This window comes from Cynocephalus volans, chromosome 13 (assembly GCF_027409185.1).
Source record: "Cynocephalus volans isolate mCynVol1 chromosome 13, mCynVol1.pri, whole genome shotgun sequence".
Lineage (NCBI taxonomy): Eukaryota > Metazoa > Chordata > Mammalia > Dermoptera > Cynocephalidae > Cynocephalus > Cynocephalus volans.
In genome coordinates this window covers 19,766,078-19,790,308 of record NC_084472.1, presented here as the reverse complement: position 1 = coordinate 19,790,308, position 24,231 = coordinate 19,766,078, and the positions used below count along the sequence as shown (strand labels likewise).

General features: G+C 41.7%; 1 protein-coding gene across 3 annotated transcripts in view; it reads left to right on the top strand.

Annotated features, from left to right (window-relative positions):
* TMEM241 (transmembrane protein 241) overlaps positions 1-24,231 on the top strand; it is a 115,168-nt gene that overhangs the window by 3,168 nt on the left and 87,769 nt on the right. For all 3 annotated transcript variants that reach the window (XR_010021491.1, XM_063076975.1, XM_063076976.1), the window contains exons 2-4: positions 1,170-1,216; positions 4,691-4,768; positions 18,467-18,548. Coding sequence is in view for 2 of the 3 variants with exons in the window: in XM_063076975.1 (XP_062933045.1) it covers positions 1,170-1,216; positions 4,691-4,768; positions 18,467-18,548 (207 nt within the window). In the remaining variant the exon portion in view is untranslated. The remainder of the gene's footprint in view (positions 1-1,169; positions 1,217-4,690; positions 4,769-18,466; positions 18,549-24,231) is intronic.

The following is a 24,231-nucleotide window of genomic DNA, read 5'->3' as shown; positions in this document are numbered from 1 at the left end:
AGTAAATTGGCTTCAGGGAAGAATGATGAGTGTAGAAAAGAGTGCAGGCAGTGAGCCGTAACTGTGGCTTTTAGGAGCTCACACAAGGCCAATTCTGTGTGGGCTAATCCCTGGGAAAAAATAGATATGTAAACTTGCCCCAAACTAGTCCACTCCATTTTTTAAGATCATGTGAGAAATCAGTGGAATCCTTGTCTAAAGCCATTTAATGGTTTTAGACTTCTAAAAATTTCTCAAAGTGTTCAGTAATAGGAAAAAATATCCAGAAAGACAAAGCACAATTCCCCTATTCATGAAGTGTTGTCAATTTGATTAACAGACATAATAGAAATAGAAATTGACCTTAGCTGAGTTGATTAGGAAAAAATCCTTAAAATGCTAAAACACAGCAAAAATTGTGACACCTATGCAGAATTAGTTAGGGGAAAAAAAATCCTTTAAAACAAAAATGATACAAAACCCCTTAATGGAAGGAAAACAAAGGAAATTAAGACTAGGATTCAGTCTAGTCAAAGAGAAACAAAGAAGGGGTTGACTTTTAGGTAAACTGGATGGTAGATAAAGTGGAAACCCTGAGAAAACAGGCTGCATCCTGGAACTTGTCTGGTTTTCTCTGGAATTGCCGCAGTTACAAAATAACATTTCTGGAGTCAGCGACACTGAGTGTTCAGGCATCTACAGCATCAGACCCAGCTACTGGCTTTTTTGCTCACAATGCCAGCTCCATCCCTCAACTAAGGTAGCCCTGGGGAAAAGCGGGCCTACTCTTTTTAGAATGACTTGGAAGGTCATTTGTTTGTCCAGTGTGTGATTTGGGGGGAATGAAGGCCTTTTATTTATTTATTTATTTATTATTTATTTATTTATTTTAAAAGATGACCGACCAGTAAGGGGATCTTAGCCCTTGACTTGGTGTTGTCAGCACCACGCTCTCCTAAGTGAGCTAGCTAACCAGCCATTCCTATATAGGGATCTGAACCCATGACCTTGGTGTTATCAGCACCGCACCCTTCCAAGTGAGCCGCGGGCCAGCCCCCTGAAGGCCTTTTAAAAACTTGAATGTACTGAAGTAATGTACTTATGTTTCTTCAATAGGAATTTCTTTGATGATATGATCTATCAATTCTCTGTCATTTGAAATGTCCATTAATCTGGTCTTTGTTTTTCAGTATGTCCTATCTGTCTTGAAATTTACCTACCCTACATTATTCCAAGGGTGAGTATCTTTTATGCTCTTTATATACATTTTTAGGAAATGTCCCACAAACATCATTAAATATTCTTTGAAATACTTTTAATGACTGTGTAGGTTTTTCATCAAATAGACATACTGTAAATTATTTAGTCATTCCATTAAAGGGCATCTAAATTATGTTCCATTTTGGGTGTATAAAAACAACGTTATCAGACAGACATTTTTGTATTCAAATCTACCAAATTTCCAACTATTTCTTCGAGATAGATTCCTACATAAGAAATGGATTAAAGAACACGAACTTCTTTAGTATTTTTCTTGAATATTAAGAAATTGTTTTGCCCCCTTTATTCAATTTTTAATCATTGTGAGTTTATTCTGGTGTAATGAAATTGTCCCTCCCCCAATAGTTAACTAATTTATACTAGCCCCATTTATTGTATCATCCTTCCTTTGCCTTTGGGTTGCTAATATCACATATAAAGTTACTTTTGTGGGTTCTCTTTTTGGGTAAGTTTTGTCAATTTTTATGGAAAAGGGCTAGTGCTGAATTGTTTTAATTATATTGTATAAATATGTAGTAGATCAAGTCATCCCTCATCTCCTTTTTTTAAAATGTTCTTTATATTATCACCAATATGTTATTTCAGGTAAACTTTAGAATTAAGTTCCTCCCTCATACTTTATAGCAAAAGTTTAAAAATATTGTCTGCGATTATGTAAATTTTAGTCAATAAAGCTGAGATAGTTTCTCTCTTAGTGAATAGGAAGCATTTTCTGGTCCTGACTGTCCTTTCACCTCTCTCCAGGTGGAGGGGCCTAGGGAGCCTATGTGGGAAAGGATGCTGTTTACACCTGGGTAGCCTTTTCCCTTCTTGGCTGTGGGTGGGTCAGGCTGAATGCACATCCCTCGGTAGAATGTAAGATCTACAAAGGCAGGAATTTTGTTTTACCTGTTTTGTCTCTGGAGCATCCCCAATGTCTAGACCAATGCCTGGGGCATAGGAGGAGCACAGGACAGCAGAGTAACTTACTGTACAAATATGTACTGGTACATGCTATGTTCCAGGCACTGTTCTAGATACCTGGGGTACATCAGTGAAGAAAACAAAGACCTCTGCCCTTGTGGAGCTTGTCTTTTTCTTCTGTCTGTCCCTGAAATTTACCTGCAGTGCATGGTGCCTCTGTTGGGTTGCCCAACTCAGAAACCTGAAAGTTATTCTTGATTTCTTTGTCTCCTTCAGCTTCAACATCCAGTTAGCCGCCAAGAGCTCCTGAACATCTTTAGAATCTATCCACCTTCTTCATCCAGATTGCTGCTTCCTGGGCCACTGCCATCCCTCAAGTTACTATAACAACTCCTAACTTGCTTCCTTAACCCTAGTCTTGCTTCTCTCAAAAAACATTCTCTTCGTTGTAAAGAGAGGGAGCTGTCCCAAATGTAAATGTGACAGTGTCACTCCCGTGCTTGACACCCTTCAGTGGGTCCCCAGTTTGAAATCCCAGCTCCTTACATGATTGATGTGGCCTTTCAGAACCAGCCCCTTCCCTCCAGTGCCAGCTCTTGCCACCCTCCCTCGAATGACCAAATACTAAAGTCCATCACTTGAACTTCTCTGAGAAGCTTTGAATGAACCATTGTCTCTCCCACCTCTGGGCCTTTGCCCCTTCTGGGTCTTCTGCTTTGAACACACTTCAGGTTTTTGCTCAGATTTACTTCCTCTGGAAGGTCTTACTCAGCTCACTGGACTAGATTAGTTGCCCTTGCTAGGGTGGTTCATGGTACCTGGTATTCTTCCTGTTAGGGCATCATCACACTTTCTTGCCGTTATTGGTTAATTATCTTACTTCCCACTAGACAAGGGTTTCTCAACCTTGGAATGACATTCCAGAATTGACATTTTGAGTTGGATAATTCTTTGCTGTGGCAGCTGCCCTGCACGTTGGAAGATATTTAGCAGCATCTAAACACTTGCTTCGGCTCACTAGATTCCAGTGGTACCCACTCCCCCTCCCACTCTTAGTTGGGACAGCCAGAAATTTCTTGAGACACTGCCAAGTGTCCCATGTCAGGAGAATTGCCTCGTTGAGAACCACTGCTCTAGACCGAGCTATTTGAGGGCCCATCCGTATTGGTCTGTTCTGCTTGAATGGGTCGATGGAGCATCACAAAAGAGACATGCAAGCTGGGTCTTATAGGCTGAGCAGGTGTCACCACCATACAAGGAGATGGGAAAGACAGTATGGGGAAGAGGACAGTGCACACAAGCTCCTAGTGTGTGAAGTGGCCTGGCACATTCCCAAGGCTGTGGGCCATTCAGTAGGGCTGGAATGTGTCTGCCTAAGGCAACAGACAAGCTGATCCTGGAGAGGGGCGGGTGCAAGTCCCAGAGGGCTGTGTGTCACACACAAGTGACTTTGTCCTGTAGGCCAGGGGTTCTCAGCTGTAGTGTCACAACACATGGGTGTGTTGTAGTCACTTCTGAGTTGAGGTGTCTTAAGTCACTTATAACTAAAAATAGGGTTTTGAAACTTACGAATGATTCACCTAAAATAAAAAAGGCCCTGTACTGGCCAGGTGCCCAAAAAAAAAAAATATAGTTATGTCTTCCACTCATTTGGCATTTTGATATGCTTTCTGCAGTGGGAAAGGGAGAGGTGTTTATAACCTGTGCACCCCCTTAAACTCTGCATGCCAAGGGCAGTGTGTCTCACGTGAGTTTTGTGACCCCAAGTGTGTCATAGCAGAAGAGGGCTGAAGGCTGCTACCTGTGGCACCAGGAAGAATCATCTGTTTTGAAAACAAGCAAGCAGCACAATTAAATTTACATTTTAGAACAAACACTTCAGCTACAAGGTAGAGAATGGGTGGCGGGGGACAGCCCTGTTGAGAGGGGCAACAGTTAGGGATTGATGCAATGGGCCAGGTGTGAAATGATGAGAGCCCTCATTGAGGCAGAGGCAGAAGAGATGGAGGCAAAGGCTTTGGATTTGACTGCTGTTTTGGGGATAAATAAAGTCAGTAGAATTTTACAAGTAGACGAGAGAGGTGATGGGGAGGAAGGGCCAGACTGACATCTGTTTGGCTGATTAGGGAGGACCATCAGGATGGGGAGGGGGAAGCATAAGGTGATGGTTTAGCTGCGTTTTAATTGGGAGGGTGTGGGATATCAGCGTGGCGATATCCGGGTGAGAAGGGGGATTGGGAAATATCAGTGCAGAGGCAGTGGGAGAAGCAGTGGCTGTGGAGGCGGTTGTTCAGGAAAAGTCCAGAATAAGAAGAGAAGAATAGCCAGGACAGCTGGACTCAAAGGACTAGTAGAAACTGAGAAGGAAAGATCTGAGAAATGGGATGAAAATTGGTAGAGAGTGGGAGAGAAGAGTTGTAAGAGGGGTTGAATGTGTCTGTTTGTGTCAGTCAGCAGGTCTGCTGGGGCTTGACGGTGTTTGAGACCGTGGCACTCTTAAATTCACGTTGGCACTTGTCTTTTTCAGGTGGCAGACATTCATTGGTGGACTTCTGCTTCATGTGTCATGGAAACTGGGCTGGGTGGAGATCAACAGGAGTTTTAGGTATGACAACCTTTCTGTGCTTGGTTCATGATTCACATCCTGCTTACTTTTGGTATTATTTAATTTCTCATAGTGTTGCACTGGGAAACAAGGATGTTTATTTGAGTTGTTTGGTCTCTTAGTTCCCCTCTAACTTTGAGAGCCAATGATTTTATAACCAGATAAAACTCAAATAATGTTTTCCTGGTTTGTAATGCCACTAATATAATATTAAAATTAATTGAGATACACAATTTATGATATGTTAATTTAGCTTTGTTTTAGAGTGTAGGATCACTATGAATGAGTTATTATGCCCGCTTAAATTTTTTTGTTGTGAATTTTTAACTTTGAAATGATTTTGTACTTACAGAAAAGTTAGAATAGTACAAAGAACCCCCATGCCCATTACTCAGATTCCCCAATTGTAGTTATTTTACCATGCTTGTCCTATCATTTTCTCATGATATATATATGTATAATTTTTTTTCTGAACTATTTGAGAGTAAGTTGCTGATTTGACAGGAAGATAATTCTTTTCTTTACTTCTGAATTCTTTACTGTGTATTTCCTAAGAGCAAGGACATTCTCTTACATGACTACAGTATAGTTATCAAAATTAGGACGTTAACATTAATATAAAACTATGATTTCAACTATAGATCATATTTCTTCCAATTTTCTCAATATTATCCTTTATAGCCCTTACTCCCAAAATTCTGTTCCAGGGTCCAATCCAGATCACACATTATATTAGTCGTATGAGTCTATTAAAATAGCCTTTCAAATAAGTTTAAAAGAAATCTCAAAGGACATGACATTTTTCAGCCAGAATTGTCATCTGAATTGGTTATCTCCACTCCTTTCCTGTCTAGCCTGAAATGATGCACGAAATTGAAAGGAAATTAAGTCAAGGTTTATGTGAGTAAACATCTCAACTGAATGACCTGGCTAAGTCATTTACCTTGTGGTCCACATTATTCTACCCAGTTTGTCCATTAATCAGATTAACTACTTAGTTCCTAAGTCACCCGTTTGGCACTCTGGAGAAGATTTGAGAACATGTCCAGTATAAATATTAATAATTTTGGCTTCTCCTGAAAATATAAAACTGGAGAGTAAAAAGCTAGTATTAATAGATTTTATGGAGGAGAAGCCATGGGAGCATAGGTGTACATTAATTTATCTGATCTTATTATATCATAGTCCATATTCTGAAAGAATGTTCTAAACAAGAGGCTTAACTAATTCAAAGAAGTAGTTCATTAAGTCATAATTTAACATTTTCATGGTATAACATCCTCAACTTGAGGAAATTAAGCTACTTTTGGGATTTTATATGTTGTATTAAGCACAAGTCTTAGTGATACTCCATTGTTATGGTGGATAGTTCAGTGAGAACTGGGGCTTCATTTCAACCAACAGGGATCCTAAGTTTACAAGGCCTATGATAGTTCCAGTATTTAAATAATGAAGCATCCTGGTCCCCAGTGGTTCAATTTATTCCTCCACAGAAGCAGGACTAGAATCGGGGAATAGGCTATCACATCTTGGACTGGGGTCCACCAGAGCTCAGCACAGAGAATCCCGAGCATGCCTCAGAACCAGGCCAGATATTTCTTATATTGCAAAGAGCTGTGTCCACCAGTCTCTGGCCAGGTCATGTTTGGCTCCATAGAGCAACCTTACACAGTCATTCTCCTCCCAGGATATTTGCCAGGCGACCCTGTCATTACCATTTAGTCTTGGATGGTGCCCTTGAAACCTTCTTTTTTTTTTTTCTTTTTAAAAAGATGACCGGTAAGGGGATCTTAACCCTTGACTTGGTGTTGTCAGCACCACGCTCAGCCAGTGAGCAAACCGGCCATCCCTATATGGGATCCGAACCCGGGGCCTTGGTGTTATCAGCACCGCACCCTCCCGAGTGAGCCACGGGCCGGCCCTTTTTTTTTTTTAAAAAAGAGAGAAACCTTCTGACTTAGGGGCAGATACCACTATTTTTTAGCCACAAGATTGTCATTATGTGACAGCTACTGCTGTTGCCAAGCGATTGCAGAATATTGATTATTTCCAGCAGATGTTGAGGTCCTTTACTGAAGGCTTTCACATTTCCCAAAAGTGATCCTAAAGAGCATTGTGACCTATGAGTGGACATCTGGTGGCACAGTGAGACCATGGCACTTTTTATTTGGATTCTCGAAGCATTGCTGAGGATGGACTCAGGTGTGATTTCATACACAATCCTACAGTTCCTGTATTGCCAGGCTACACGTTTAAATAAAAACACATTGGAAGTAATTTTTAACCTACTCACCACTTTTTGTCCATTGTAAATAAGAGCAAAATTTGAACTCTCAAGCATTCAAGGATGAAAAGTTCTAAGTTTAAAATTCTGTGCCACAATATCTTTGTGACCAGAGTTTTCTAAGATGATTGCATCTTAAAGAAGAAGCAGCCCCCACCCCTTAATTTAATGTGGAGAGTCTTTGCTGGAGAACCATAACAAATATTTTTGTTAAAATCTTCAAATTAACTCAGCACTGTCTGTAAATAAATGAATGATTAGTTAACCAATCAGGGTCCAGATTGTACTTATTATTATTATTATTTTTTAAAGATGACCAGTAAGGGGATCTTAACCCTTGACTTGGTGTTGTCAGCCCCACGCTCTCCCAAGTGAGCTAACCGGCCATCCCTATATAGGGATCTGAACTTGTGGCCTTGGTGTTATGGGCACCACCCTCTCCCGAGTGAGCCACAGGCTAGCCCCTCAGATTGTACTTATTTTTAATGATTGATTATTTATTTTTTAAGTTTTTAAGTGAGATGGCTCACCTTCATCAAAGCTGCTGATTGTAAGAATTTCCTAGATATGTCTTAATGTGCTGGTATTTCATTGTGAGTGACTCTTATACTTTTATTAAAAGTCATCTTTGCTCACAGGTAAGTTAGAGTGCAAATTTATGTGTTTTTGATACTTTCCCCTCTTGTTTTCTCTCCAGAGGAATGTTTAAATATATATGCAGAAATTACGAGAGTACTTAAAAAGTTCATGGAAAGATTTGCATTATCTTTTAATTCTATTTTTCCATGAACCTTTTGAAGTACCTTCATACTTTTTGGCGATAATGAAACCAACTTTCAGAAGTTCGTCAGGAAACATACTGAGAGCCACTGAACGGATATAATACTGAATAAGATCTGATTGGTGTTGGCGTGGTGATTATGGTAGTTTCTGGGAGAAGAGTCCATGAGGCCAGGGAAGGTCAAAGGATGGGATTTTTTGACCTTCAGTGTGCATTAGTGCGTGCAGGTCATGTCTATAGCACCCGGTGACTGGGAGTCCACTGAACTGCTTTCTTATAGACTATAGACCACACCTGATGTAGCTGTCATGCTGTGTCCATCAAGCCTCTTTCTGGCCTCCTCATAAGTCTAAGTCAACAGTACTAGATGTAATACTCCCCAGACCCAAGCTCCAGACACTGCATCTTGCACATGAGCTTGGCTTTTCAGTCACTCATGGACTGTCTTCTGGCAAGGTGCTCATACTGGGATTTCTTTCCTTCTCATACTTAGCAGAAATGAGATAGGCATCTCTTCTATCCTGCTTCGCTTATTATTCAGGAGCCTAGGAGACCTGTATTTCTTTATTTTTATTAATTTATTTCTTTATTTATGGCGGCTGCCCAGTAGGGGGATCTGAACCCTTGACCTTGGTGTTATAACACCATGCTCTAACCAACTGAGCTAACTGGCCAGCCCTTTATCTTTTTATTTTTGTTGGCTGTGTTTTGTAATGCTAACATCTCCTCTGATCTTCTGTGCTGTACCTGCAGTTCATCTCCTGAGGCTCACTCAGCTGCACATCCAGCCTTGGTCCTCCCGGGAGAGGGGGGAGATACGTGGGGCGGTGGTGGAGGGGCAAGTGCTCTGACAGTGGAGGCGGCCCAAAGACTGCAGCAGGGTAAAGGCCTGGACTTCTGGTGAGGAAGGAGAGGAGTGGTCCTTGAAACATGGCAGTGTTGGGACCTGTCACCTCGTCTCTTTGAAGCTCTTATTGGCCTTCAGGGGTTGTCGGAACCTTACTGAAGATGAGAAGCTTTCCATGTCAGCATGATCTGGGATTACATGTTAAGAATCTTGGGCCAGTCAATGACACGTAAGCGGGAGGAGTGATGCTTCTGCGTGTTTAGAGTGGTGGGAAGAAGCACCGATGGAAGTGCCCTGAGAAATGGAACTTTACAAAAACCCAGTGGTAGCAAGGTCCTTTGCATCCAGCCAGGCGCACTGCCTCGAGTATGAAGCCTCGGGCACTTCAGCTAGTAAGCTGCAGAGGTTGGGACCCAAGCTGCCTTAATCTAAATTGGGTCAGCAGTAAATATTTTGGGCTTTGGGGGCTGTACAGTCTCTGTTGCAACTACTCTGCTGTGCTCTCGTAGCACGAAAACGGCCGCAGACTTACATAAACGGGTGGCTGTGGCTGTGTGCCTATAGTGTGCTGTCTTCAGAAACAGGCAGCAGGTGGGATTTGGCCTGTGGGCCATACTTTGCTGACTCCTGCTCTAAATTATGTTCTGTGAGAAAGTGTCATCACAGGGCTCTTGGGTTCAAGTAATATTAGCGCTTTGTCAAGGGAATGTGATGCTTTCTGAATCGGGAGGAAGAGTCTGAGAAACAGTCACCAGTAGTGGACCAAAAAAATGAAATCTAGGGTTCCTCTATAGTTCGTGAGTTAATATGTGCAGAAGTCCTTTTCAGGTGTAAAGCAAATATTGACTGTTTTGGGGAATGCCAATATTCAACATCTGAACCTTGGTGTCTTGCTCTATTTTCATGTTTGAGAACTGTTTTTAGGTTCACTAGGTGTCAGTATAACACAGAATTTTCAAGAATTCTTCTCAAAGAGCCCTTCCAGCACCCTTGTATAGATAAACTGCAGAGTGTTTTAGGGAGCAGATGTTCTCTCAGTAATGCACGCTTTATTTGAAAAACAAGTGATTTAATTTAATTAGCCTTCATCTCAATAACAACAGTTTTATAATTTGTGCCGACAGACTTTTGTTAGCTTCTTGAAAATGCTTTATTCATCAAGGTTCTTTGGGATGGTAGTGTGCATGACAAAAGACAAGCCCGTGATTCAAACAAGATGCAATATTTGTGCTTATATATCAGTTAAGAAAAATTACGTACCACCACAGTTTTCAAACCAGACCCTGTGGCAAATCTCCTTCAACATGGCAGGGTCTTCAGTCTGTCCAGCTAGGAGCTGCTGTGAGACCCCACTCTCTCTAGGAGCTGCTGTGAGACCCCCACCCCCTACACACACACACACACACACACACACACTCACACACTCTCTAGGAGCTGCTGTGAGACCCCACCCCCTACACACACACACACACACACACACACACACACACACACACACACACACACACACACACACACACACACACACACACACACACACACACACACACACACACACACACACACACACTCTCTTACATGGACATGTGCACACTCTCACTGGCTCAGCAGTTCCCCAGAGGCCCACACACCACAGGAACTAAAGATTCTGCTAGGATGACTTCAAAATATAATTCCATCTTGCCTCCTTTGCAGGCAAACAGGACGGTGAAAGAATAAACCAGTACAGGAGTCTCAGGTGGCACCAACTGATGAGTGAGAAGCAGAGAAAGGGTGCTTTAGTCATATGTGCCTGGCTTGTTCCTTGTTCCTACTGTTCAGGCCTCTGGCTGTCTTAGAATCAGACAGTGTTAGATCTACAGAGGAGGGCAGGTCAGTGTCACCGCTCTTGGAAGGTGGTTTTATAACCAGTTATAAACCTTAATGCATGTATCTTTGAACAGCAATTCCACTTCAGGGAATTTATCCTGAATATTGCAAAAACATCATGAATATGAGAAGAGAATTTATTTAAGGATGATCATATAGCATTAGAATAATAAAAATGTAGGATTAACTTAAGTGTCCAGCAGTAGGCTGGTATTTAATTATTGATAAATTGGAGGTGACTTTTTTTTTTTTTTTTTTTTTAAAAGATGACCGGTAAGGGGATCTTAACACTTGACTTGGTGTCAGCACCACGCTCAGCCAATGAGCGAACCGGCCATCCGTATATGGGATCCGAACCCGGGGCCTTGGTGTTATCAGCACCGCACTCTCCCGAGTGAGCCACGGGCCGGCCCGGAGGTGACTTTTTTGACAGGGGAAGATGTTAAGTTAAGCAGGTTATAAAACAGTGTGTACAATAAGATCCTATTTTTGTTGATGTGTTCATATACATGCATATGGATGCTGTTTGGAAGTAGACATAGCAAGGTATTAACTGCTTTCTGTGGGCAGTGGGATTATAATAGTAATGATTTTCTTGATTATATTTTAAAAATTTTGTAGTATGGATAGTTACTACTTTTTAATAAGAAAAGATAAATTATTGTAGAAAACAAAATAACTGCCTCCATTTCAAGATTCTAATAAGTTCATGTTTATTGAAGATGTATGTGTTTGTTTTTTAATACAGTTTTTTGTCGTGACAGGTGTAGGTTACAATATGATTGTTAATAAATGTTTATGGAATTTGAAATTGTTAGAATTCCCCATTAGTGCCATTTCAAAGAGGTGCAGGATGTAGGTATTTTTTGCTCTCCTCGCTACCCTTTAAAACCAAGTAGCTGTCAGCACCAGCAATCCTGTTCAACACAAAGCCTCTGAAGGGTTTGAGAAAAGCAGAAGAAGAAATGTCCGTTATGGTCATGACTGGAATTTGTTGCTGTTGTTTTCTCCTTGTGTCAGTCTAGAGAGAGAAGGAAAAAAACTTTGTTACAAAGGTAATGTTAATTTGTTCAGTGAATATCTGAGTGTCTGCTGTATGCCAGGCATTGTTCTTGGAATGTGCAGTGAACAGACAAAAGTCCTTGTCCTCATAGAGCTGACATTCTAATTGAGGTAAGCAGACAGTGAATACATGAAAATGTAAGCATATGATGTGTCGATGGCTGTGAGTGTAGAAAAGAATAAAGGGTGTGTGTGTGTGTGTGTGCGCGGGTGCATGCTGGTGGGTGGGGGGAGGTTGTTATTTTAGGTAGGGTGGGTAAGAAGGAGACACAGGTAAGATGACTTTTGAGCAGATATCTGAATCCAGAGAGAGTGGGCCAGGTCAGGGTAGAGGGTTCCTGTTGGAGGAAATGATAGCAAGCCCTGATGTGCTTGGCATGTTTGATGACCAGCAGTGAGGCCAGGATTCAGTTTTATTTCCACTTTCAAATGAAAGCATTATTATAAATACCTTTACCCACGTCCAAGATTGTTTTCTAGGGATAAAGTCATAGAAGTGAATTTTCTACATCAAAGAGTATGCATATTTTTAAGGCTTTTGATAAGTGTAGCCAAGTAGTACATACATACCCTCCGGAAAGATGCCAGTTTTTATCTCAGTGGTATATGAAGGTGTTGGTTTCATGACCCTTGACATTAGACAACTTTAAAATATTGCTAGTTTCTTGGGCAAAACCTGATATGTCTTTAATTTAAAGCTATTTCATTTAAAGTTCTTTTATTATTAGGGAGTTTCAATAATTTTTCATATATTTATTGGCCATTTGTATTTCTTGTGTGTGTGTATGGGGGGAGTGAGAAGGGGGAGAGAGAGAGACAGAGAGAGAGAGAGAGAGAGAGAGAGAGAGAGAGAGAGAGAGAGAGAGAGAATTACCCATTTTTGTCCACTGACTGGTTTTCTTTTAGTGAGTTGATTTTTTTCTTATTGATTTGTAAACATTCATTATAAATTAAGGATACTAAACAGACTGTCTTATATGTTGCCATTATTTTTTCCTGGTTTGTTAATTATCTGTCGATTTTCTTTATGGTGTTTTTTGACCAGTGCATTTTATGTAGGCAGATCTATAAATCTTCCTTAATGCTTCTGTCTTTGAGGATATGTGTAGAAAAGCCAGAAGGAGAACATTTATGGAGTGTTGTTGTTTTTAATGTGCCATACACTGCCCGTAAATATTGCATATTTATTCTCTTATCTCACTTTATCAGTAGTATTCTGAGCATTATCACCCCCATTTTATAAGTGAAAAAAAGTGAGTTCTCATTGCAAACTGGCTTTAGAGTTGGGATACAGATCCAGGTTTTCCTGGCCACCGTTAAAAGAAAAAGTTCACACAAAATAAATTTAACAGAGTTTATTAGAGCAAAGAACAATTAACGTATTGGGCAACACTCAGAACCAGAAAAGGTTCTGAGAGCTCTGCTGCAGCAGCCTGGGCAGCAAGCTTTTATAGGCTGAACCTGGAAGTAAAGGAATTCCTTGACTGGCTACAGCTAGGCATTTGCCTTATTTGGGTATGGTTCAATGGAAGAGCCATTAATTATATAACCAAATGGACTGGTTGGCCTTTTGTGATTGGCTGAGGCTCAGAATTTTGTTTTTTCACTGTTAAAAGAAATGCATCCAAGTTAAGTTTCAGTTTGCTCACGTTTAGAGCTTCGGGTACAAAGACAACCTCAGACTAATGTCGTCCTCCTTATTTGCTTTAACACCAAAAGGGCCACATTCCTTCCACTATGTAAAACCCCCTGCTCTGTGCTGTACATCCTTCCCTCCCCTGCCCCTAGATGACCTGGCTATACCAACAGGAAGGACACAGCCCAGGGAAATGTGTGACATTTGTCCAGCCCTTGGAGCTGTTGGTTAAAGTTAGTCAGCTAGTTGCCAGAACGTTCGTTGGGAACAAGAGAACTAATTATAATTTCAAAAGATTTGGGTAACCACTTAACCGTTATAAGATTATATTCTTTAGTGCCTAGAACCAGGTCTGATTTGCATCACTTATGGCTATTTCTCCCTAGAAAATAATCCTCAGCTGTAGCAGAACTAACTAGTATTTTAAAATTGTTTCATTTCTTCCTGAAGAAGTGATTTTTAAAAAATATTTCAAGAGATGACAAAAGAACAAAGAAGCACCGTGCTTGTAGCTTGTGTCTTTATCTTGTCTCTACACTACCTAGAAAAGCATGGAAAACTCAGTTGTCATGAATGTATCTGCACCAGGTAACTACTGAAAGGTCTGACCCCTCTGTGTTGTGATAGCACATTAACCGTTGTGGAAACTTTGTAAGCTAGAGATCCAAATTCTTATTCCTGAATCAGCAAGTGTCAACAGTTCTTCAAATTATGTAAATGTAGCTGCCAGCTGACTACACTCCTTGCAGCAGGTTCTTTCTCTCTTCCCATGACTGCTACAGTCTGTTATAGTCTGGCTCTCCCACTAGCTTGTAAATTTTGTGAAGTCAGGGACTTGGTCTGTCTTGTTAAGAGCTGTATCTTTGTTTACTAGAATATTGGTTAATAAATAGTTAATGGATGTTTTAGTCCATTCGTGGTGCTATAACAAAATGCCGTAGACTGGGTAGCTTAAAAACAACAGAAATTTATTTCTCACAGCTCTGGAGCCTGGGAAGTCCAAGATCAAGACACTGGTAGACTTGGTGTCTGGTGAAGGCTTGCTTTCTGGTTTGTGGATGGTTCTTTCTAGCTCTTTCATTATATGGTAGGAGGGGCAGCTCTCTGAGGCCTCTTTTATAAGGACACTAATCCCATTCATGAGGGTTCCACCCTTGTGGCCAATCACCTCCCAAAGACCTTACCTCCTAATGCCATCACCTTGGAGGCTTGGATTTCAACCTATGAATTTTGGGGGAACACAAACATTCAGACCACAGCAATGAAGAATAAGTTTGTGACAGTCTCACCAAGCCACAGAAGGCTTTTATTGCTGATAATAATGACCAAAAGTGAGAAATTATGTTGAAGAAAATAGATTTGAATTTTATCCTCAAAACTGAAGGATTAGGGGATATGAAAAATCAAATGTAAGATGTACTTAAGAGTGCATTCTTCTTCACTAGAGGACAGGAAGGATCTGCAGACCCTTACATCCAGTTGCCTACTTGATGTCTCTGCTGGGATGTCCCAAAAGCATCTCAAGTTCATTATTTTCAAGATTTGAATTGTGATTTTTCCTAATCAAACCTGTTCCAGTGTTTCCTGTCTTCATATACCACCCATAACTCCATTCCAGTCTGTTGTCCATACTGTAGTCAGAGCAACCTTTTCCAAATACAAATCTGGTCATATTACATCCTCCCACCCATGGGTTTGCCCCTCCTTCTACTCAAGATACACTGGCCTTCCTCTGATTTCCTCTTGCCACAGGGCCTGTGCACGTGCAATATCTATGTCTGAAAAGTGTTTCCCTTGCACTGCTCTACACAGTTTAACTTTGAATTTCATCTCAAACACTTATTTGGGGAAGTTTTCTGTTTCCTCACTGACTAGGTCAGATGCCCTTTATAGTATAGCATAGTGCTTTAGTCTCCATTTTAATATTTATTAGTGTAGCATTTTACATTTATTTTATATGAGCAAAATACAGTTCCCACCCTTATGAAATTTACAGTATTATTTGGAGGAGGGGGAGACATTAATAATTATTCAGAAGCTCCCTAATCTGACTCTATCATACAGATAATTAGTGGGTTGGTTGAGAATCAGGTAAATCAGGGGATCATTTTTTTGATGAAACATCTGTTTTAATTTAAGACATATAAATATGTATTAATTTGCCAATCTTTTGGTAAGGCTTTTCCCTTATGGATTACTGACTGATGTTCCCTCAGGTCTTTTTTTGCACAAACTACACTTAACATAATACTCTGTGATTTTCAGTTGAAGTGTATTCTTAAAGGTGGAATGAGAACTGTGATGCTTTGAAGCTTTATGAGTACAGAATCCTTGATTTTTAACTCTTTTTTCCTTTTTGCCCTCTCCTTCCACACTTGCCTTGCCCACACCTGTTTTGGCAGCAATTTTTTTTAGTGACTCCTATTTATTATTCTTAATAGCAGCTGTGGTTTTATGTTGGCGAGTGGTAGAGGAAGGCAGCTGTCTCACTGATGAGTGCTTAGGGGGGCCAGGCAAGGGCTCTGCAGCCAGCCACTTCTGCAGGCGGCTGAAGTTCCACCACAAGTGCATGTTGCTTTGGCTCCGTGGGTGCTAAGTGAGATGACTTTGGAGAACACAAGCACCAGTGTCCTGTGCCTGGGTTGTAGGCATTGGAGCCAAATGCTCACACAGCTGTCCTGTAGCATTTCCCAGAAGTATCTTTTGTCCAACTAGACCTGTATATATTTGTTCTAGGTAAAGTTATCTCTTGGTATTTTAGGATAGAAGGGCTAAAATACAAGATGTTCCCTAGGCATGTTTTCTTTTCCTCATGTCCATGGCCACTCAGATACTCTGATGTTCCTGAGAGTTTTCTTTGTTTATTTTAAAAGAGAATGGAGTGCAAATGTCTGGGGCCTCTGTGACCTTACATTCCGAAGTACGGGGCCTGCTGCTGCCTAGCCCAGCGCACCCTCCTTACCCATCAGTGCTCCATCTGCTGCCTCTGCTCCAGGCTCCTTTCTCATGTGCAACAGGCTGGGGATCCGTCCCCTTGATACATATGAGCTTTATGCAAGTGGGAAAGTCTTTTCCTAGAAGAGTGGCAATTGGCTGATGTTGCTCCTGATCCATTAGGGGGGAGGATGGCAACCTCCTTTCTCTGTTCACCTTTTAGATGGGGGTGCAGACATCCCTTATTACAGCAGAACTAGTGATACTAGAATATTCCTCAGATAATTAGCTACTTGGGCAAAGTATAAGAGGGTGATGAAAAGCTAGAACTTCAAGGATTTGGATGACCACACCAGCCAGCTGCAAAAAAACAAAACAAAAAAACCTAGGGCTTTAGAGCCAGACAGACTTGAATCCCCATTCTGGCTTTGTCATTTACCAGCTGTTCTAACCATAGGCAAATAACTCGAACTCTTTGTGCCTCAGTTTCCTCATCTTCACAATAGGGCAATAATCATACCCTCTTTGTAAGATTGTTGTGCAGATTTTATTTATTTATTTATTTGTTTGTTTTATTGGCAGCTGGCTGGTTACGGGGATCTAAACCCTTGACCTCGGTGTTACCAACACCATGCTCTAACCAAATGAGCTCTCCGGACAGCCTCTGTTGCATAGATTCGAAAAAGATACAGCATATGAAACATTTAGCACAGCGTCTTGTTTGTCGCAAGTACTCAATAAATGTTAACTGTGATGCTGCTGCTATAATAATTCTCAGCACGCTGTAAGTTGCTATTAGCATTTGCTGAATTACTTTATACAGCAAGTAAGGTTTGAAGGTTTTACTAGAGACTGGAAACATTTAAATGCTAGGTTCCCTGGGAAGTTTAACAAATCAGGTCTGATTTTGGATGGAGTGCCTGCCCATGCTAATAAAATGAACAGAGAACATTTCTTGAGCAGGCACCATTCCAGGAGAGCAGTTCATTGAGTTAATTGGGATTATTATGTTATATCCGCAAACAAACAAACAAAAATACCTCACAAATCTTGTTATGTTATGTCCTGCCGGAATGGTTTCATTTGTTTTTATTCATTATTAGGGTAACTCTGGGAACCGGAATTAGTGGATCAAATGCATTTTTAAGTGATGGGGGATGCCAGTTGCAACCTCAGTGGTATGCACTGTGTGTGAAAACTGGGATTTTGCTTTTCTTGAGAGCAAGATTCTAAGCTGTAATGAAAAAGCAGTTCCTGGTATGGCCACAATTGAATCAAAGAAATATGCCCTTCATAGGTCCTTCAAGATTCCCTGAATCTGATTTAGAGAGGATAGGTTATTGGTGAAGAAGTAAGTGTATGGCCACCTAGCTGAAGTTCTAGGACTCTTTTTTTAAAAAAAATTCTGTCCTTTGATATTTGTGGTTCTTTTTGTTGTGATCCCATGGAACTATTTGATATATTGCCTAGGTAAATAGCCTTTTAAAATTCTTAGTAATTTGGTGTTGATTCAAGACTTCTGACCTTCTTAAAATCCAAAGAATATTGTTTACTCCCCTTGAAGAGATCAGATTTGTTTTTTCCCAACCCGTGGCAAGGCTTTTTCCATTTCCAACTCTGGGATCAATAATGCTAGGTAGTTGGCAGAATGACAGTGCTGTACATAGGATGTCTTTGTCTGCCTCCATCACTCTGTTGATGGACAAAAACCACTTCTCACTTAACATGCTGTATTAGTCCTTTTTGTGTTGCTGTAACAGAATACCTGAGAGTGGGTGATTTATAAAGAAAAGCAAAGTTTATTGCTTACAGTTTCTGAGGCTGGGAAGTCCAAAGTCCATCTGGTGGTGGCAACAGTGACTCAGGGGCCTCACATTGCAGTATGGTGGAAGCAGAGAGAACAGAGAGAGAGAAAGACAGACTCTTCTCTTTTAAAGCCCTCAGAACCACACCACTGACCACCATTTTTAATCCATTCACACTGCTCAGTCCTATAATCCAATCACCTCTTCAAGGCCCCACCTTTCAATTACCATAATAGGATTTCCCACCCTCTTAACAGTCACAGTGGAGGCTAAGTTTCTAATACATAAAACTTGGGGGACACAATGCAAGCTTCAGGGAGTTTTGGGGGGACATAATTCAATGCACTACATGTGCCCATCAGGGATGTTTAGACAACCTCTATTGCTATTGCTGGTGCCTCTGAAGGGTCCAGCCTTCCAGCTAGTTCTTTTTTTAACATGAAGTGGCAAATGTATTATGGCTTTTTTCCCTCTTTCTAGATCTGATGTTTTCACATGGCTTCCTGCTTCGGTGCTGTTTGTGGGTATAATCTATGCTGGGTCCAGAGCCTTGTCCAGATTGGTAAGTGTTAGAGGTTTGGGGGGACAACCCATCTCTCTCTTCCCTTTGCCTGTTAACTTACTGTGGCTTGGACCTATAGGGGGCAAAGCATCTGCTTTATTAAGGTAAAGCTAGATTGCAGAACAAGTCTTTGGCCTGAGGCTAACATGAAACCTTTTACCCCTTTTCACTGAATTGAAGATTACCAGATAACAGGGAAAAGCCAACTTGTTTTCCAAGGTGGAGACGTACAGGTGGAGAAGCAGAAGAAAGAGTAGTGATATTTGTGGAGCCTGCCATAGACAGGCCCTGTTGGGCTGCCTCCTCATGGAGAAGGGCCATGAGGAAGAGTCAGGCCAGCCACCCTGATCTGCTGAATGCAGGCTGCCCATGGGAGCAGGGAGAGGAACCATAACCTGCTCATTGGTAATGTGGCCTGGTGGATGCTGGGCTTGGTTGTGGATGCAAATGCCTGGCATAGAGTTAACACCCTGTACATGCGGATGCTGGTGAAACAAGCTGTCGGTCTGTCCTCCCATCCCTTTTCCCCAGGATTGAGCTCCTCAAGTGAAGGAACTGTGAAGACCAAAGTTGCTTCCACATACATTATGTGGAACTCCAGAATTTTAGTTATTTTGCCATCAAAAGAGAATCCATTTAAACCACCATTAATAGAAGGTAGCTTAGAAATCAGGAACAGTGTTAATGTCTCCATCTGTCTTGTACCCTGACTGCTAACTGATTTTATCTATTAGAAAATGGTTGTATTCTGATTTTTAGAAAAATGTAGAATTTGCAGAAGGATTTAGTCTCTTTATGTAAAGTTTGTTGTTACGTTGGTCCCTTAGATTTCAGATATGAAAACAGTAAAAACAAACAAATAACAAAATCCACCTAACTGAACAAAAATGTTATCGTGAGGGGAACAACTCCAAAGTTGCAAAATAGTGGCTGCAAATGTAATTTCGAAATTAAATTATCATTTTTTTGTCATGATTCATAAGCTCGAGTAGATGGGAGGATACATACAATGGGAGAGAAACTTCCTGGGAGGGCCTTAGAACTGACCCACAGTGCACGCTGGTGCTCAGCCTAGAACACAAGGCTTTCTGCTGCCTCTTCTTGGTTGTCAGGCTCCAGCAAGTCTGCTGATTCACTTTACACCCTTTGGCCTGGAAAGGATGCACCCTTTCTGCATTAGTATGTTTCTATTGCTTATAGCAGAATACCTGAAACTGGGTAATTTATAAAGGAAAAAAATGTATTCCTTAAGTGTCTGGGGCTAGTAAGTCCAAAGTCCTGGGAACACATCTGGTGAGGGTCTTGGTGGCTGGTGACTCTTTGCAGAAATGCAGGGTGTCACATGGCGAATATGGCAGGAGCAAGAGAGAGAACTAAGCTTCTCAGTTGTTCTCCTTTTAAGGCCATCAGAATCACGCCCATTACTCCATGAATGGATCAGACCATTCATGAGGACAGAGTCCTCACAATCTAATCACCTCTTCAAGTCCCCACCTTTCAATTACCATACTAGGATTTCCCACCTTCAACACTATCTCAGTGGGGATTAAGTTTCTAATGTATAAAACTTTGGGGGACACAATTCAATCCATAGCGTTCCACACCTGGCCCCCAAAGTTTGTGTTCTTCTCAAAGGTAAGTGCGTTCATTGAATCCCCAAAGTCTTAACTTGTTTTTAACTCAGAAGTCCAAAGTCCCATCTGTGAAAATCAAAACAAGTTATCTCCTTCCAAGATACAATGGTGGGACAAACATAGAATACATATTCTTGTTCAAAAAAGGAGAAACAGAGCAAAAGAAAGGGGTAACAGGTCCCAAACATGTCTGAAACCCAGCAGGGCAGCCATTAAATCTCAAAGCTGGCGAATAATGTACTTTGACTCCATGTCCGGCATCCTCTGCATACTGGTACAGGGGTTGGGTCCCCAAGTCCTTGGGCAGCCCTGCTCCTGTGGCTTTCCTGGTCTCCAGCCATGCTTTAGCTCTCCCAGGCTTGTGTTGCATGCTGGTAGCTCTACAGTTCTGGGGTCTCTGTGGTGGTCCCACTCTCATGGCTCCATTAGAGATGGCCCTGGTAGGGATTCTCTGCTGCAACTCCGATTCCACATTTCTACTTGGTGTTGTTTTAGTGAAGGTCCTATGCTGTGACTCTGTCCCTGTGACGGCTCTCTTCCTCGTCCCCCAGGCTTTTCTTACATCCTTTGAGATCTGGGTGGCACAGCTCTGGCATTCTGGGAACCAACAGACTTAATACTACATGGATGCCACCAGGGTTTCCAGCTTGGATATCTCAAAGCAGCAGGTCAGAGCTACACCTGTGGTCAACTTAACCACTGCTGGAGTGGCTGGAACAGCTGGAGCAGCCAGGGTCTGGGGAGCAGCATCCTGAGGTAGTAGCCCTGGGTAGTGAGCCCGTGGAGGGCATCTCAGACCTGTTCCCCAAAACCATTCTGTCTCCCTAGGCTTCTAGGCTTGTGATGGAAAGGGCAGCCTCAAAGATCTCTGAAATGTCTTCAAGGTTTTTCTTCCATTTTCTTGATAATCTTCTTAGCAAACAGTCACTGGACTGCACCCTTGGTTTCCTCTCCCAAAGATGCCTTTTCACTCTTTACAGGCCCAGGCTGAGAGTTTTCCAATTTTTTATTTTCTGTTTCCTTTTTAATTATAAATCCTGCCTTTACATCATGCCTCTTCTGCCATAATTCAGCATAGGCTGTTGCAGGTAGTCATACAACTGCCTGAATACTTTGCTGCTTAGAGATTTCTTCTACCAAATACTCTGGTTCAGCACCTTTAAATTCCACATTCTATAACACTTTTGGGCATGAACAGAATGCAGCTAAGTTCCTTGCAACTCTATAATAAGGGTGACTCTTGCTTCAGTTTCCAATAAGCTCTTCGTCATTTCCCTCTGAGACCTCCTTAGAGTGCCATTTACTGTCCAAATTTCTATAAGCATTCTGGACATGACCATTAAACCCATCTCTAAGACGTTCCAAACTTTCCCTGGTCTTTTCTTCTAAAATCTCACCAGCATCTAGGCTTTTTCTAGCCTGCTCCTCCAAATTCTTCCAGTCTCTGTGCAACACCCAACTCCAAAGCTGCTTCCATATTTTCGGGTATTTGTTATAAGGAACAGCTCACTCCTGGTACCAAAATCTGTATTAGTCAGGATTCTCCAGAGAGACAGAACCAATAGGATATGTATATAAATATATGAGAGGGGACTTATTAGGGGAATTGGCTCACACAATTGTGAAGGCTGAGGAGTACAATGATAGGCCGTCTACAAACTGGATGCCAGTAGCGTGGCTCAGTCCAAGTCTGAAGGCAGCAGAACCAGGGAAGCCAATGGTGTCCTTGGTGTAAGTCCTGGAACTCAAAAGCTGAAGAGTCTCTGTTTCTGATGTCCACGGAAAGGAGAGGAGGGTGTATCGCAGCTCCAGCAGATAGAGTGGTTCTCCTTTTCCTCCGTTTTTGTTTTCTCCAGGCCCCCAGAAGATTGGATGGTTCCTGTCCATATTGAGGACAGATATTCCCCACCTAGTCCACTCAGACCCATCTGCTAATCTCTTTTGGAAACACTCCCATGGACACACCCAAAAAGATTGCTTTATGAGGTTTCTAGGTGTTCCTTAATCTAATCAAGTTCACACCTAGAGTTAACCAGCACACTTTCCTACAGCGGGAACACAGAATGGTAAAACAATGTGTAACTCAAAGGCTTTTAAAATTTTTTCCATCTGGCTGGTTAGCTCAGTTGGTTAGAGCATGGTGTTATAACACCAAGGTCAAGGGTTTGGATCCCTGTACTGGCCAGCTGTCCCCCCTGTCCCCACTTTTTTCCCCCTAGGTTCTGGATAGTTATGGATGCCATAATTTTGAAGTTTGAATACATAGAGTGTTGTGCTCATAATAGGAATACTTTTTGTTTGTGCAGTGCTTTTTCATAGGTTTCCAGAGTGATTTCCTGTGTATCTTTTATGTGATTCTCACAATCCCCTGACAGGTGATGGGGGAGACAGATGCTAATCACTTGACAAAGGAGGAGATGAAGGTGTGGAAAGTCTTGCTAACCTGCCTCTAGTCCTAGATTGTGGCAGCTCTTCTGACTTCCTACCTTTAGCTTTTTGAGATTTGTTTCTTAGTACTAATGCATGTGGATTTTAGAGTGAGCCTAGGGTATAGTAGTCATGTATAACTACTCTTGGTTGTAAGTGTTAGAAAGCTCACAAACTGGTCTAAGCAAAAGGAAAATTTACTGGTTCATGTAACTGGAAAGTCATGGGATAGAAACCTACATCAGGCATGGCTGGATCCAGAAGTTCCAATGACATACTCGGAATCCAGTTTCTCTCTTTGTCTTTTAATTCTTCTATCTGTGCTCCATTTCACGGCTAGTCCCTCCCATCATTGGTGGTGTTAACTCCAGGCTCACATACTCACAGTTTTAATGGAAAGGAACTTTTCCTGGTAGCCCCTGCATGAGTCCCAGGCTTCACTCTGATTGGATCAGTCAGGGCCACTGTCCGTCCTGATGTGAGAACTAGCCAGGAGGATGGAGTTATATTGATTGGCTGGCCCTGGAGTGTGGGTTCCCTGAACCATTCACTGTGGTTGGAGGGACTCAGAGCACTGATTGGCCAGCTCTGGCTGTACGGGATCCCTGCCTGCATCTCACAGACTGAGAAGAGGATGTGGTGGAGCCTCGATATTGAGATGCTTTACCAGAAAAAGGGACATGGATACTAGGTGGCCAAAACCCCTCAAAAGTCCATTGTAAATGTCAGTCTAGTACGTTCTCAGTTAGATGGGGAGTTCTGTAACCTAGAACAATGCTTGACGTGTGATCCACAGGTGTGAGGGTCTTTCAGCTCTTTTACCTGTCCATGAGAAGATAGTGCCAGAATGTACATCAACTTCAGCACTCAACACACTGCTTAGTTGAGCTGACTTTTTGAAGAAGGAAGCAATCAAGACTTTTTGAAGAAGGAAGCAATGTGTTGACTTGCATTTGGTACGAATTCCTTATCTTCTTGAGGTCCAACATGTTGAGTGGAATTGACCTAGAGCACAGCCTGCTTTAATAGGCAGAAAGAAGCTGCTGCAATACAAGCTCTTTGAGTAAAGGGAAATAACCAAAAGCCAAATATACCCAATTAGAGTGGGAGGAGGGTGGAAAAGAGACACATTGTTTTTTAATAAAATTACTCAACCCAGCATCTTTTCTTTGTTTTCTGAGTTCTTTGTTTTTACATAGTTGCTTAGAAATTCATAGGGTGGATAAACATGAGGCACTCGTGCGGTTTGTATTGGATAGAAAACTGGCATCAATATGCTGGTGCCAAGCTGTCAGTTTAATGAATCCATAAGGAATCAAGGGAAAAGTGCTCAGTTAAAAATCCGTGGGTGTATTGTTATGCAAAACATGGCCGAGATAGCTCAGCTCCAGAAAGGCCTCCTTTATCTGACAAAGACTTGAGATTCTGTTGCCCTGGTGTGCAGCTCCTGGGGGCAAGCTGAGTTAATTCTGCAAAGGTGCTGTGGGAAGAGTTCTTTGTTGATTTTTCCACCTCAGACTTACAGTTGAATGATTTTCAGAGTTAAGGGAAAGGTTATTCTTGTAGCTGTCTATTCCGCAAGTATTTATTTGGTATCTATGTGCTGGGGGCTTAAAAGCAAA